The sequence below is a fragment of the Zingiber officinale genome, chromosome 3B (genome assembly GCF_018446385.1).
Source record: "Zingiber officinale cultivar Zhangliang chromosome 3B, Zo_v1.1, whole genome shotgun sequence".
Lineage (NCBI taxonomy): Eukaryota > Viridiplantae > Streptophyta > Magnoliopsida > Zingiberales > Zingiberaceae > Zingiber > Zingiber officinale.
The window spans coordinates 77,324,874-77,340,398 of NC_055991.1; the positions used below are offsets into that span (position 1 = coordinate 77,324,874).

At 34.8% G+C, this 15,525-nt stretch overlaps 1 protein-coding gene across 3 annotated transcripts; it reads right to left on the reverse strand.

The window, feature by feature from the left end:
• Positions 1-9,824: 9,824 nt before the first annotated feature.
• LOC122056593 lies at positions 9,825-14,698 on the reverse strand. Of its 3 annotated transcripts, none has more exons than XM_042618610.1 (4): positions 14,003-14,698; positions 11,363-11,635; positions 10,037-10,363; positions 9,825-9,914 (listed from the first exon to the last, which is right to left on the reverse strand). In XM_042618610.1, exons 1-3 carry the CDS (start codon positions 14,618-14,620, stop codon positions 10,058-10,060), a joined length of 1,197 nt encoding a protein of 398 aa, XP_042474544.1. In that variant the 5' UTR covers positions 14,621-14,698; the 3' UTR covers positions 9,825-9,914; positions 10,037-10,057. The 3 variants fall into 3 exon arrangements, with proteins under 3 accessions (XP_042474544.1, XP_042474543.1, XP_042474541.1); XM_042618609.1 differs by having other exon boundaries at positions 9,825-9,917; XM_042618607.1 differs by lacking the exon at positions 9,825-9,914 and having other exon boundaries at positions 9,957-10,363.
• Between the last annotated feature and the right edge of the window lie 827 nt (positions 14,699-15,525).

Below are 15,525 nucleotides of genomic sequence, written 5' to 3' on the forward strand. Positions count from 1 at the left end.
TTTGAAAAGAATTTTATAAAATAATTTTTAAAGTTTTTAAAGAATTTTTAAAGTTTTTAAAAGAATTTTTAAAATAACTTTTTAAAGTTTTTAAAAATAATTTTTAAAGTTTTTAAAGAATTTTTAAAATGATTTTTTAAAAGTTTTTAAAATAATTTTTTAAAAGTTTTTAAAATAATTTTTTAAAGATTTTAAAAATAATTTTTAAAGTTTTTAAAATAATTTTTAAAGTTTTTAAAGATTTTTTAAAGTTTTTTAAAAAAATTTTAAAATAATTTTTTCAAGTTTTTCAAAATAATTTTAAAATTTTTTAAAGAATTTTTTATATAGTTTTTAAAATTTTTAAAATAATTTTTAAAGTTTTTCAAAATAATTTTAAAGTTTCCAAAGAATTTTTAAAATAATTTTTTAAAGTTTTTAAAATAATTTTTAAAATTTTTTTCAAAAGTTTTTAAAAGGATTTTTAAAATAATTTTTAAATTTTTAAAAGTTTTTCAAAATAATTTTAAAATTTTTAAAATAAATTTTTAAAGTTTTTAAAAGAATTTTTAAAATAATTTTTTAAAGTTTTTCAAAATAATTTTTAAAAGTTTTTAAAGAATTTTTAAAATAATTTTTAAAGTTTTTCAAAATAATTTTTAAAGTTTTTAAAATAATTTTTAAAGTTTTTAAAATCATTTTTGCAGTTTTCAAAATAATTTTTAAAGTTTTTAAAGAATTTTTAAAATAATTTTTTAAAGTTTTTTAAAAGGATTTTTAAAATAATTTTTAAAGTTTTTAAAAGAATTTTTAAAATGTTTTTTTAAAGTTTATAAAATAATTTTTTTAAAGTTTTTAAAAGAATTTTTAGAATAATTTTTAAAGTTTTTAAACGAATTTTGAAAATAATTTTTAAAATTTTTCAAAATAATTTTTTTTTAAGTTTTTAAAGAATTTTTTATAATAATTTTTAAATTTTAAAAGAATTTTTAAAAATGATTTTTAAAGTTTTTAAAACAATTTTTAAAATTTTTTAAAGAATTTTTAAAATAATTTTTAAAGTTTTTAAAGGAATTTTTAAAATAATTTTTAATTTTTTTTAAAGAATTTTTAAAATAATTTTTTAAGTTTTAAAAAGGATTTTTAAAGTTTTTTAAAGGAATTTTTAATATAATTTTTAAAGTTTTTAAAAGGATTTTTAAAATAATTTTTTAAAGTTTTTAAATAAATTTTTAAAATAATTTTTAAAGTTTTTAAAAGAATTTTTAAAATAATTTTTAATGTTTTTAAAATGATTTTTAAAAGAATTTTTAAAGTTTTTAAGAGAATTTTTAAAATATTTTTTTTTTATTTTAAAAATTTTAATTTAATTTAATTTAATTTAATTTTTAATTTAATTTAATTAATTTTATTTAAGTTCTTAGTTATCTCACCCGATCTATGTTTTCAATTAGGGAATCCTATAATTTTGTGAGATGAATTACGTTCAGTTTTAGGGTTTGGTTTAACTTTGTGTTAGATTCAGGTTTGACTTTAGGCTCAACAAATAGGCATTTTTCGGATAAACTTCTAGGCTATGGTGAGTCACTTGGACATCATTAGAGTAACTATGTCTTCGAGGTTTTTCAAATAGTCCTATCAACTGAACTTAGTACAAAACCTTGGTCTAACTAGTTAGGATCCGTAAGGGGTAGTTTCAGTTAGTTCCACTTAGTCAAATGCACTAGGTCGAAGTCATATCTTCCTAGACATGCATAGACTAAGCTTCCCTAACTTACTATCATCCAAAACTTCACCAGTACCATAGGTCAAGTTAAACTCGATCCCGTTTTAACTAGTCCTAATTACCCTACCGGGTGGGTTAGTTTGGTTACCCTGTCGGGTAGATTATTTTTGGAGGTGTCTACTATTCTGGAGTCTCCTCCTGAATTATTGGCCTTTATTTTTTATTTTTAATTCTTGGTTTATGTCTGTTCTTTTTATAGTTATAATTGATTTGATGATATTATAAGTTTTAAGGGGTTTTAAAATATTTAGATTTTGAATTTGTTGGTCTAGGTTTGTATTTTGGTTTTTGATTTGATTTATTTGACTTTACATAATATTTTTTTTTTGGGTATGTAATATTGGTTAAGCCCTACTTGCGTGGTTAAGCACGCTTTCAGAACTCAAGCTTTACTTGATTGTTTGTGTTAGGTTATTAATGATTTAAATGTTTTATTTGAACTTGACTTGTAGCCAAGTCCGATTTTGTTGTAAATTTCTTTTTAATTATTTAAAATTAGATCTAAATTCTTAGATCTTGTTGTAAATTTTTCTAAGAGATCTTTTAATTTATTAATTTATATTTTTAGTGATAAATTTTCCTCCTCGAGTGTTAGATCTTGAGTTGGATTTGGATTTGTGATTTGTTCCTTGAGGTTTTGATTCTCCTCAAGGAGCAATTTGTTTTCATTTTCTATTGTAATTAATTTCCTATTTAAACATGCAATAATTTTAAAGAACTTTCTATTCAAATTAAAGTATACCTCTTCGGGACCTTCAGAAATGAGTACAGACTCGTAGCTTGATTCGGGTTCGGACCTGTCTTCCAATTCGTCCTCCGATTCTGCTTCGAGGCCATCAGTACGAGGTGACTCTGGTGCTTCTGATCTTCGGCCTCTGATTCTTCTGATGAGGAGTCGTCCCAGGTTGCTTTGAGAGCTTTCTTCTTAGATGTTTTCGTCTTGTCGCTCTTCAACCTCGGGCACTCATTCTTGTAGTGACCCTTCTTATTGCATCCGAAGCAGGTCACATTCCTCGGTTCGGTTGGCAAGTTGATCTTTTGCAGGTCATTCTTGCTGAAGCTCTTCTTCCTCCTGGTGAACATCTTCCTTACCAAGTTCACAAGGTACTCTTCGTCTTCAGAATCCTGGTTAGACTCATCTTCAACCTCAGGCTTGGTCTGCGTTCTTTCCTTTGAGGAACCTACAAATAAGGCAATACCTTTCTTGGTCCCAGCAGCATTAGTTTGCTTGTGTAATTCTAATTCACAAAATAATTCGTGTAATTTTAACTTAGATAAATTTTTTAAAATTTTGAAGGCATACACGATATATGCCCACAAAGTATTACGCGGAAAAGCGCTTAACGCATACCTGATTAGATCGCGATTCTCCATTTGATGACCTATCGCGTGGAGTTCGTTGAGGATGTATTTGATCCTCGCGTGAAGCTGACTCACCGTTTCTCCTTCCTACATTTTAATATTAAATAATCTGTTTAAAAGAAGGTCGTGTTTCGTTACCTTGGCGTCCTCGTTCCTTCGTGTAGCTTGATCAACTTGTCCCATAGTTCTTTAACATTTTGATGCGGTCCTACCCGGTTCAACTCTTCCTTCGTCAGTTCGCATTGTAGCGTGTTGAGTGCTTTGAAGTCTGTTGATGATTTTTTCTTCATGTCCAGAGTCCACTGTTCTGGGTCCAGTGGACTTCCGGAGTTGTCGACCGGCACCTTGTAGCCTCTAGTGATGCTGACCCATTGGTCGAAATCGGCCTTCAGGTAGACCTTCATCCGCTTCTTCCAGTATGAGAAATCATCCCCGTTGAATAGGAGAGGACGTACTGTGCTGAACCCTTCAACTTGAGACATTTTTTTAACCTGCACACAATTAAATAAATAGACGAGGGGTCCCAAGACTTGGTCTTCGATTAACAGTGTGGAATAAAATAAAAGAAATCAACTGAATTGGTGTTGCACAAATTTAGATTCAATTGCAACGAAAATTTTTTCCAAAAAGATAACAATACCAGTTTGGAATATTACAAAGAACCGAAAAAAAAGAAAAGAATGAACCAAAAAAATAGAAAAGAATTTCACCCCTGTCTGATTGGTGGTTGCACCAAATTAGAGTGGTATCTGCTCTGATATCACTTGTTGGATTGAGAATTTGCTAGAGAGGGGGGTGAATAGCAATTTAAAAATTATCGTAAAGTACGCAGCGAAATAAGCGAAAACACAACAACGCTAACACAGAATCAATTTACTTGGTTCGGAAACTATGTCGACTCCTACTCCAAGGCCCGCACTTGTCGAGTGCTTTCTGTAATATCCCAGTTCTGAGATTCTGGTTAAGTATGACTTAAAAGGTTATATGGTACTATCCATATCATCAAGGTGCACCTTCTTTTTCGGAAGCCCAAACTTAAGAACTCTAAAGTTAAACGTGCTTGGCTTGGAAAAATCTAAGGATGGGTGACCTCCTGGGAAGTTTTCCAGGGTGCATGCGAGTGAGGATAAAACACGCTGAAAGGACCTCCGGTGATCTGAGGAGCTAGTCGTCAACCTTATGGGCAATTCTGGTGGCGTTCCCGGTTCGATCCGAGTGGGGCCCGCCTGGGCCGGGGCAGTACAGATGGTATCAGAGCGACCTTGCGACCGTGAGTGCGCCTGTGGCAGGAGCACCCATGGCACTTCTGAGATTTTGGTTAAGTATGACTTAAAAAGTTAGATGGTACTATCCATATCACCAAGGTGTACCTTTCTTTTCGAAAACCCAAACTTAAGAACTCCAAAGTTAAGCGTACTTAGCTTCGAGAAATCTAAGGATGGGTGACCTCCTGGGAAGTTTTCCAGGGTGCATGCAAGTGAGGACAAAGCACGCTGAAATGACCTCCGGTGGTCTGTGGAGCTAGTCGTCAACCTGATGGGAAATTCTGGTGGCGTTCCCAGTTCGGTCAGGATGGGGCTCGCCCGGGCCGGGGCGTTACACTTGTCGTTAGCCAATCCACTAACAATTCGTAAAATATTACAAGTTTGATTATAAATGCTATTAAGGAAATAATACCGACAATAATTAGAAAAAAAAAAAAGAAACAGTAGCACTTTGTCGGAGAAGCGTCGCAAGAGCACAGAAGCGTAGATCGTGAGTTGTTGTCTTTGCTTCTGCCTTCACCCTCCTTATATAGGAGGTTCGAGGCGCCTGGATCCCTTCAGGGCGCCCTGAATGTAACGTAGGCAAGCCAACCAGGGTACTCCACATGGTGAGGCTCGTTTGGTGCTCTACGTGGTGAGGCTCGTTTGGGGATAAAACTTGCTATTACAGTACTACTACAGTGTCGGAGTACAGGTAGGGAGGTCCTCTTCGTTGCTCCACTGCTATCACCCTCCTTATATAGAGAGGGAGGTCCTCTCCATTGGCCAGGTAGGCACACACACACCCGCATCTACTACAGTACTATTATTCATTTACTTCTTACACTTTCGAGCGCTATCTCGATTTTAACTTAAGTGTCGGAGTGTCTGTGCCAGGGACCTCTTTCCTAGTTCTAGCTCTAACGCTCCCATGTGATCGGTTTATGGTGTGCACAGGTTCATGGGAACATCATCAACCATCTCCCTCTGCTATGTGGGAAGGTGAAAAAGCCTGCAATGTATCTCCTGGTCCGAGGCCCAAGTCTTGCCCTCGTCACCGACACCCCCATCTGACTCAACTTCCAGACAGACAGGATCAGTGTGGGTGATGATTGAGCAATGCCAGCCCTCCGAACAGCTATGTCCACTTGGTGGGTAGCTTGCCAAGTCGTTGGTTGACTACTACCAGCTTCGGGCTCCTGGTTAGGTGCTTCTGGTTGGAGAGCAGAGTGGGCTTGTCACTTTTGTGGGCAGGCACATCGTCGAGGTGGCCTAGACCTTGCTCGGTTCGCCTCTATCCGTGAAAATTTTGCACCAGCAGCCTTACAGACCGCCTTACTATGTCCAATTAGTCAGCAACCATCACAATATTCCGGCATTGTTTCAAACTGAATGTCCAATTCGATCTAAGCCCCTATTGGCAACATGATGGGCATTGTATTTACCTGCATCCCTTCAGTGTCTACCTCTACAAGCAGTCGGGCATAGGTGAAGCGTTCCCGAGTGCATGTTAGTTTGTCCATGTAGAACGGTCGCCTAATTTCATAACCCACAGGCTTAATACCCTTGGAGTCCAGCAGTTCGCTAGGAGGCCATGGATTTTGACCCAAACTGAAACATATCTTCCATCTCCATCAAAAAGAAAGCAACTTGGCATGAGCTCGAGGAAGAGTGGGCTGCCGTATGCAAAGTACAGACTGCTGCTAGTACTCTTCTTGGCATGCTTGTGGATGGAAATTTTGACTTGGAAGAAAAGGCTTAGTAAAGGTTTGTGTGTGCAATGCTCTTTGGATTTCTTTTCTGGTTCACTTGAAGTTAACCACTTCGAGCATCAAGCATCAAGCATCTTCTTTTCTTGATAAAAAAACAAGTGTTTATCTATTAGCATTGCATAGTCATGTTTCATTTGCTCATGTTTGATACAGAATGAAGATGTGATTATACTTTCCTGAATGTGCTGCAGAAGGTTTGTTTATGCCTCTATAATATATATGCATTATCATGGTAGATGTACATTTAGATAATTTTTTTTAAAAAAAAAAATCTTGCCAGTGCAGCAATTTGTTGCAGCTTTATGGCCTGGATGCCTTACATAATGTGCTCAAGTATTCCATCACAAACCGAACTGCATGTTTCAGGGCAAGAGTGCTTGGTTTTCTTCTTAATTGGTTCCATGAAGCAAGTGGAGAGGACATGATTGGACACATATCATATCTGTGAAGGACATAAGCAAAAATTTTGCTTTCTTAGAACTGAGAAGAGTGAATCTTTAGAAAAGCATAGGTCCTTGCCTTTGACACACATTCAGTATATGCTAAAGGGAAAAGGACCCGAGGCCTTCTTTGAATTCAATGGCCATGATATTGTATGGGAAAAGGACCTGAGGACTTTAGAAAAGCATAGGTGCTACTGATCCATTCTTTTTTTATTATTATTTATTTGTTAATTTCTTTTATTTTGTCCATGTGATTTTAATGTATCATGGGAAAGTTAAATGTCTTGATATCATCTGTGACCAAATAACTACGAATTTGCTTGCACTTAATTTACTTATCATATTTTCGTCATACAGGTTGGGAACTGTTATTTGACATGACAATTTATAGATTTGCACCGTCCACCTCATCTCAACTTTCCTGATTTGTCGTAGGTAACAATTTAATTTAGCTATTTGGTGCATGCACGGAGCTATTTTCTTACTGGGTGCTTTAAACTTTGTCATGCGTTACTTTCTGATCTGATGATTACTGTCCGTTTATAATTTAGGAGTTTGTTTTTCTTGAAAGCTATTGCCTTATGACTACTGTCCTGTTATAATTTGAGAGTTTATGTTTTTTTGAAAGCTAAGATTTTTATAGTTGTTGTAGGTAATAATTTGCTTGATATATATATATATATATATATATATATATATATATATATATATATATATTTTGTAGTTTTTTTATCTGCACTGGATTTTCCTTTTTGGAGTTTGTAACAAACTCAACCATGTGTATTATTGAATAGGTCAAGTCCGTCCACGGATTCCGGATTTAAAATTAAAACTGATCTGTCAATAATCAAGAACGGTCAAATATTGTATTTAAGGGTAGCTATGTAATTTTACTGGGGTGGAGCATAAAAAAAATGAAATACGGACTTCATCTTGATTATTTAAACCATTAATTTTTTCCAAAATTTAAAGTAGAGTGAGATATTTGGACTTATTTTAACAATATAATCATATTTTAGATTTTTTTTTTTTTTTGGATTAACCGATCCTAAAAAGTGATCAAGATAAATCTAGAAGAATGAACAGCTTGTCAACGTTTTAGGGTCATGGGAGAAAATTAATTTTCACAGTATGTCGCAATTAGAAATTGACCTATAAATATCTATTTACCTATGGAAACGCTTTTCCATATTGACCTATAGCTATCTGTTTACCTGTTGAAGCGATTTTCCATATTCCACTGTAGTTCATGTATTCAATTTTTCGAACTTAATCTCGAAGATAATCAATTTAATCCCATAAAATTTTTTTATCACCCATTAAATGTCTATGAAAGTACATTGATGCTTAGGGACGGGTTGACGGAGACGTTGAGGACGAGCGAATCGTCTTTTGCCACATATGAAAGTACATTGATGAATATTTTTAAAGTTATCAACATATCTAGTCTTTTCAGTATGATAGTAGAAGATAGAATATGTCATCCCAATGATTTCATCCAGTCGGTCCTATAATTATCTATGAAGAGATAAATCAAAAACTATAGTTGATCAATATGGAGAAATTTTTTTTTCTCGACTCTATCAAAATTCAAAACTTTATCACATGATAATAATTTTATCCTGCACTCGTCAAGTCAACCCTACTCAGGGTCCATATCTAGCGTTTTAAAAAAAAAATTTAAAAATGGTAAGGGTTTGAAATGAAATTAAGTTGAAAAGTTTAGGACGTAGGTTGATAGTTTATGAATTGTGGGGGTGTAATCGTGAGGGGGCATTTTTGAAAATAAATTGTTCGTTGTCATCGTCGTCCCCTAGGCACGACCGCATGAGACGGGAGGATTTAATTTGTGGCGCGACGTCATCAGACACGTAGGCACGACCCGCCGTCGAGTAAATTTTAGGTCTTTAATTTACGCCTTCTTCGAATGATCCGCATTTAACCTCAAACAAATCCAACCCAACAACTCCTGATGTTCTTTCTTTTTCTTCATTTTTTTTTAAATAAAATTTTAAAATGTCACCTTTTTAATTTATTATATAAAAAATTTATCTTAATACATAAAGGTCGCTATTTGTTGGTTAAGTCAGTTGAAATTATTTAAGTTGAAATTATTAAAATTTAAACCAATTTTGATTAAAATTATTAAAAACATTTTAATATAAGATTTTTTAATAATAATGAAAATAAAGCGTGTCGTTTTAATTTATGTCATATGAGATAAATAGAGACCGGATCTTATTATCCAACAAAAAATTGATTAGGGATGGATCACTTATCGTGATCATAATCTGACTTAATTGGTTGTAACCTCTTCTTAAATTTATCATTCTTAAGTTATAATTTAATTTGAATTGAAACGGATGATCTTTCGATCGTCCAGAGGATGATGGCGGTGGATAAGTGATCAAGTTATCGGACGTCAAGCGAGAAGCTATCTCTGACCACCCACCCAACTCAAAATATAATCTGAGAGACAGTAAACTTAAGAAAGGATCATAGCTAATTACATATGTCTTCAATTGTTAGTGGATCAGATTTTTTTTTTTTTTTTTTTTTTTTTACTAAGGATCTGACCTCCATAAAATAGGTTTTTTAAAAAAAATGTTTTTAATATTATCCAAATTTTATATTTACTGAAAAACACAAACTTAATTCGTATTATATTCCTCCTTCACTTCATCTGCACAGACTATATCAGTAGTCGATTGATCTTAATTTATTAGTCAACTACCATATATCTAACAATCAATTGCACCGGTAAACTTTCTGTTAGACTGTCAGAATTCTGTCATCAACAATAACAAAATTAATACTCCAATCCATATATGAGATCATGATTATACTCAAAATGTTGCAAGAAGTGCAATAAATTTGATTTGGTGTTTCTACGATTCATATACGAGAGCATCATTACACTCAAAAAATATCATGAATATAATGAATTTGTTTGAAAGAATCCCCTTCATAAGGAAAAAAAAAAAACTAAATGTTGATATTGTAGTTTCCACACAATAATCTTTTATCTTAAGCTAAAGCATGTGATATATTATTTTTTTAGAAAAAATAGAACATCACATTTTATTTATATGAAAATTGAAGCATTTCCGGCACATAATCATATTTCAATTTCATGTTTAGCTAAAATGAAATTTCAAACTACTTATAAATGTCATTAAGCATTAAAATTTAATTAAAAATTATTATGAAAAATAAAAAATAATATATTTTGTAAAACTTCTACAAAATAAAATTTTCATTTCCCTTATTAACTCAAGCACCAAAGTTTGTTTACGTCAATTCTGACACAAGTTCTCTGGAGGCTTTCCTGCTTCAGAAGAACAAGAAAAGCCATTATGAATCACAGCAATGAGAAAAACCAAAAACATATTGAAAATTTTCAAAAAGATGGGGAAAAAAATTGGTTTGTCACAGAAGATCTTAACATACAGTGTATCGTAATGTCACAAGTTAATTCTGTGGCTTATCACGGTTTGCTTCTTGCCGCTCCAATTCTGCCTTCTCGAGCTCTCGTAGCTCCTCTTCTCGCTTCTTTTGTTCTGCTTCCTGCAGCTCTCTGATCTCGTCGGCTTTCTCTTCCTCTTGATCTAGATCTTCGAACTCCTTCTCCGCTGCCATGGCTTTCACGATGGGCTCTCGCAGTTCAGATATCAAGCCTCCTCCCACCTTGTACTCCTGCTCATCCCCCACGAGGAACAACCTCTGATCGGGACCTGAAGCCATCGGTATATCAACCGCAAGTAGCTTCATGTCATACTGCAGCCAAAATGGTTCTGAATCATCCAAAGATCGCTAAGACAAGGTAATAACATGAAAAAAGGAGTATGCACAATTTCTTCAACTAAGTGATACGTCCATTACTATAAAAAGATGCTCGGTACATAAAGCTCCCATCAATGTAGGGTCATGGAGAAAGATCTATTGTACGCACCCTTACCCTACTTTACAAGAGGCTATTTCCGTCATTCAAACCCATGACCTCTAGGTCTCACAGCAGCAACTTTACCATAATGGACGGTTGTTTCCAATACGACCATTACCATATCGGAACTAAATGTAGTTTGCGTTAAGAACAAAGGAGACCATGGATTATAGCTTTAACATCACCAACATTCAAAACAGCAGCAAATGGAAACTATTGCTCAGCGCTTCTCTTTTGCTAGCCTCTTATTTCATCTCCTCTTTGTGATTGACCAATCAAATCTACCATGAGAAGAGAATCTTATTACCTCGGTGGCTCGGTCGTTACCACCCCAATATAAGTGACAGTATCAATATCAATCAACAATACCTTTCAATCATGCCGACTGATACAGATTGGTGCTTAAAACCTCATTAAGGATAAAATTGGTACAAAACCCATACGATATGCTAATTAACTTACTTTGTCAAATTAAATTTTAAAACATTAGTACCCAAATGATCTTTCCCGGTGACTTAAGAATTCATTTTTTCACATTTCAAAGCACACTAAGGAGCACAAGGGTTAAAGAGAACTGTATTAGCAATTATTAAGCAAAAGGCACAGGAATCATACGAGTAAAAAAGAAATTCAAACAAACTCAACTGTTAGTAATTCAATTCTGCAAAAAAAAAAAGGAATTAGGTGCAAGATAGCTAGGCTCTAACATTAGTAATTCAAGAAAGGAATTAGGTGCAAGATAGCAACAAGTAAAAATGGCAGACATGCTTCATCAAAATGAAAGGTATCGATAGAGCAGAATCATGAAATAGTTTCACTTTGGAGAAAGGTACCTGGCCCTGTTTCTTCTTGACTTCAACACTAACCAGACCCCTTCTTTCCGATCCTCGAATAGGAAATATTAGGAAGCATCGTTTGTTGCCAAGCTTCAGCTTGAAGTTCGTCAATTTTGGCTGACCTCCTGACATAACATAGGCTCTAACATCTGTCCCTGCTAAAGGGGCACCCATAACCTCAAGAGTTTCGGCAGATGTGTTCAACTTTCTCATTGCAATTCTGTAAACTTTATCAGGATTGATAGTAAATCTCGCCCGAAAGTACATGCCCTTACAAAGAACAAGTGAACCTTCAGTATTGTAACAATAATATTAACACAGGTTAGACACCAACTGCAATTATTATCATTAAATTGCATCAAATTATCTTGAGAATGGAGAATTCCATAACACATGTAAATATCTATACCTGATTAAACAAAACTAAATATTATAGACGCTTGAATAGTGAGGGAACCTTCACTATTGACATTTTCAGTTGAATAAAGAATAATGGTTAAACAAAAAAATAAGAATATTTTTGTCAAGACAATTTTATAAGAATAGAGAGATATCTGTCCTTTAACGCATTATAAATCTACAGCCAGTTGAAGTTTCTCTGAGAATAATGCTCTCTTTGCTATTATAGCATGTTTTAAGTTTCAATATTGAAATAAAGAAAATCAGAAAAATAAGAAGAATGTTAAGCAAAACTATAAAATGGTTCAGCTTGTGCAGAGATGTAAATTTGCAGTGGATGTATGGTCTTTAGACATGAAAGCAAGAAATGCAAGAGAATATATTATTATCAAAGATCTTCATAAAACTAATCGTTTGCTGAACAATGACGAGTGACATTCTCTTGCTTGAATGGAAGTGGTGAAGAAAATTTGATGCTGTCTAAAACTACACCTAAATTTCTAAATTTCAATATTCCTTTTAAACTGATTTAATTTACTAGATTCTCTAAAAATAAGCAAGCCAGCAGAAACTCTGGATCTACAAGTGCTTTATTAGAGATAACTTTTCAGACCTTGTACATTCCTATTAATCTTGACAATCCCGAACAAATTTCTATAAGCAAACTGCAATATTTCAATTGAAGGACATTGAATCCTTCTGACATTGTCAATAGAAGCAAATCTACACTATGTTGTGATAAAGTTACTTTAAGTCAAGGAATGTGTGGCAACTAGACATCCATTACAGGAAGGCCAAAATCAAGTTGACTCAGAATTTACATATGGCGTAAACTTTAGTATGCACGCATAACAATATGTTGCTAAAAAAATTGAATCAAGGCAAATGCAGTCCCAACTATTTGAGATCCATATTATTGTCTAGTCAAAATTATTAAATTATGGCTAATTAAATCTCTTGTTGCTGTTCTAAAGGAATGCATTTTGAGTTTACTTTTGATCCAAGCTTTTTTTACATGTTTAAGATCACAAAACTTTCCTAAGTAGGTGTGCTTATCATATCTCTAATTGGTCTCAATCATAGACTCCAAAGTGTTACTTTATAACAAATATACCAAACCTTTGCTTAAGTAGTTTCAGGTTTCCATCTTTTTTATTTATGTATTTTTGCTAATGGGTGCAAAAAGGCCTGTTATTACTTGAAAATTATTACATAACTAAATCAGACACATTCGCCAATCGAAGTCTAACAAAATTCGAGGCCCCATTAGGCACCAGACATGCATGAATCTGACACAGCCCTTCTAGCACTAGAGCACCGGCAACTAGGTTAACTTCCCTTCCAGAGACTATCTATAGGTCATCACCAACAAGAAAATACTTTGTGGTTTCATCATCTTCTCACCAGTATTCAAACACCTCTAAATGTTTTACTTCATAACAGCTCACAAATAAAAAAGATATAGGATAGATAAATTGAGAGTAAATTCATATTTTAGGTAATATAGTTATATGTTGTCCATGGACAGAGAGGCCTTCTAATCATATCAACAAAACAACAAATGCTGTGTACCAGTTCTTTCAGAAAGCCTATATGGATGTTATTAAGCTACTGAAATAAGCATGTTTCATCATTTGTCCTTAATTGATCTCAGTGAAAAGATCTCACAAGGTTATGTATTTACAACAAATGAATAGCAAATTATCCAGTATGATCATACTAAAAAAAATCTCATCATCTTTCCTTTACAACAAATAATCAGATTATGTGTGGTTATGCTAAAAGTAATTTCATCAAGTAGTGTTTGGTTAACTATTTGGGTTCTCTATTTAGCTCTATGAAAGATATGAAATATATAATTACATACAGTAGCAAGGATAAACATACTTTTCCCCACATTTTAGCACCACATCTACAGACCATCCTCGGAGAGGAGGACAAGACTTTCACAAACATGTTTCAGAATATTTCCTATCATAATCACCACTGCAAAAAACTGCTTGAGTGGTTTCGAACAAATAATCAAAGTAGATGAGATGCAGCTAACCTAAAATTCCTTCCATCAGTTTCCAAACGAATACACAAACATTAAACAGTTCAGCAATAAGATTTCATTTTCCTCTACTGATCTCATTCATCAACAATGATTCTTCTATATGTTATAGTTTCCAAGATGCATTTCAACAAGATAGTTATAACAGTTACTTAAGAAATGGATTCTTTGACAAAAGTACTCACCATGAAGGCCACAATGGCAGTCGCGAGCGCAAGAAACCCATACTTAGCCATGCCTTCGGAAAGCCCAATAAAGGTGCTCGCTACCCCAAACATTATCCTCCAAAGAGCGATGCAGACAGCCACTGCGCCAGCTCCCACGATAACCAAATAATTCCTCCTCCAAAACGCTTCCATCTGCAACCTCACCGCCTCTCGGTACCGTGAGAAAGCTGACGAGACAGCCGACAAGGGCTTGTCCACCATCGATTTCCTAAATCCGGCCGCAACGCCCGCATTTCCGCTGTACTTCAAGCTTCTGGTGAACGAAATCCTGGAGCTGAGCCTGCTCTCGCTGGTCAGACCCAGCCCCTTGATCCCGGAACCCAAAGGCGGCAACTTGGAGAGAGTTCCGGATCCCAGGCGCGATTTAGAAGAGAAAAAGGCAGAGAAGACGCGGTTCGGCGACAATGGATCCGCGGACAGGCATGGACTCGAGGGGCGAGTGTAGCCGGAGGGGGTCGCGTTGAAGAACCGCGTCTGGGGGCAAGGGATAGGGCTTCGGGGCGAGGGATGCGACGGGAACCGATGGGAGTAGAGCCTGCGGAAGCTATGGATCATCTGCTTGTAGGGTTTTGCCATGGCGGAGGGGAAGAAAGCAGGAATCGAGATTGCTTAAGCGGCAGGCCAAACAAGGGAGGAAGAAAGCCCTGCCTGCTTTGGTTCGGTCTAGCGTAAAAAATAATTAAATTAAGGGTTATTGTCCAAAAAGTCTCTCATTTTAATTTTGAAAATGTTTCAAAATTCCTTTTTTATTATTTATAAATTAAAACTTGAGGCAATTATTGCCTTGTGACTTGAAACTCACGAGTTTAATTGAGTAGATATGTTATCTGAACGGTCTTCTAGTATTAGTTTCACATATATAATAGAAGTAAATACATATATATAGGTATTAGATGTATGGTGATCTAAATTTAGGATCATTAATTTCTAATAATTAATTCTTAACTATTACATCAGAGATATTATGTATCCACCGTTCCTTATGTTATAAAGAATTAAGAACCACAATCAAGACTTTATAGTTGCTACAATGCAAGGTCCTACAAAGAATATGTGCAAGTTATTAGTAGTTGCTACAGTGATATTATATTCCTTACTTCCAATGTTATTGTCTCAACTAATCCTAGCTACTATAATGTATAGTAACAACATTATAGCTGCTACAACGTGTACAAGTTACTATGTAGATACTGCAATGTGTAGCAAATACTAAGTAGTTGCTAACTGATCTCGTCCGGAAGCTGAGTCGGACGGAGGCCGGTCACGGTGGACTGGGCGTTGACGGAAAGTCGCGGGCGGTGCAGGCTCCCCACGGGTGGCTGATGCGGCTGCAGGACCCTGCGCACACTCAGACGATTCCCCCCCTCTCACGTTAGAGACCAAAACCCAGGGAAAAAGTCCCCGGATCAGGCCCTCCGACGCTCAAGTCAGGTCCTTTTTCCCCAGAAAAAAGCAGAGAGAAACAGAAGGAAAAAACAGTT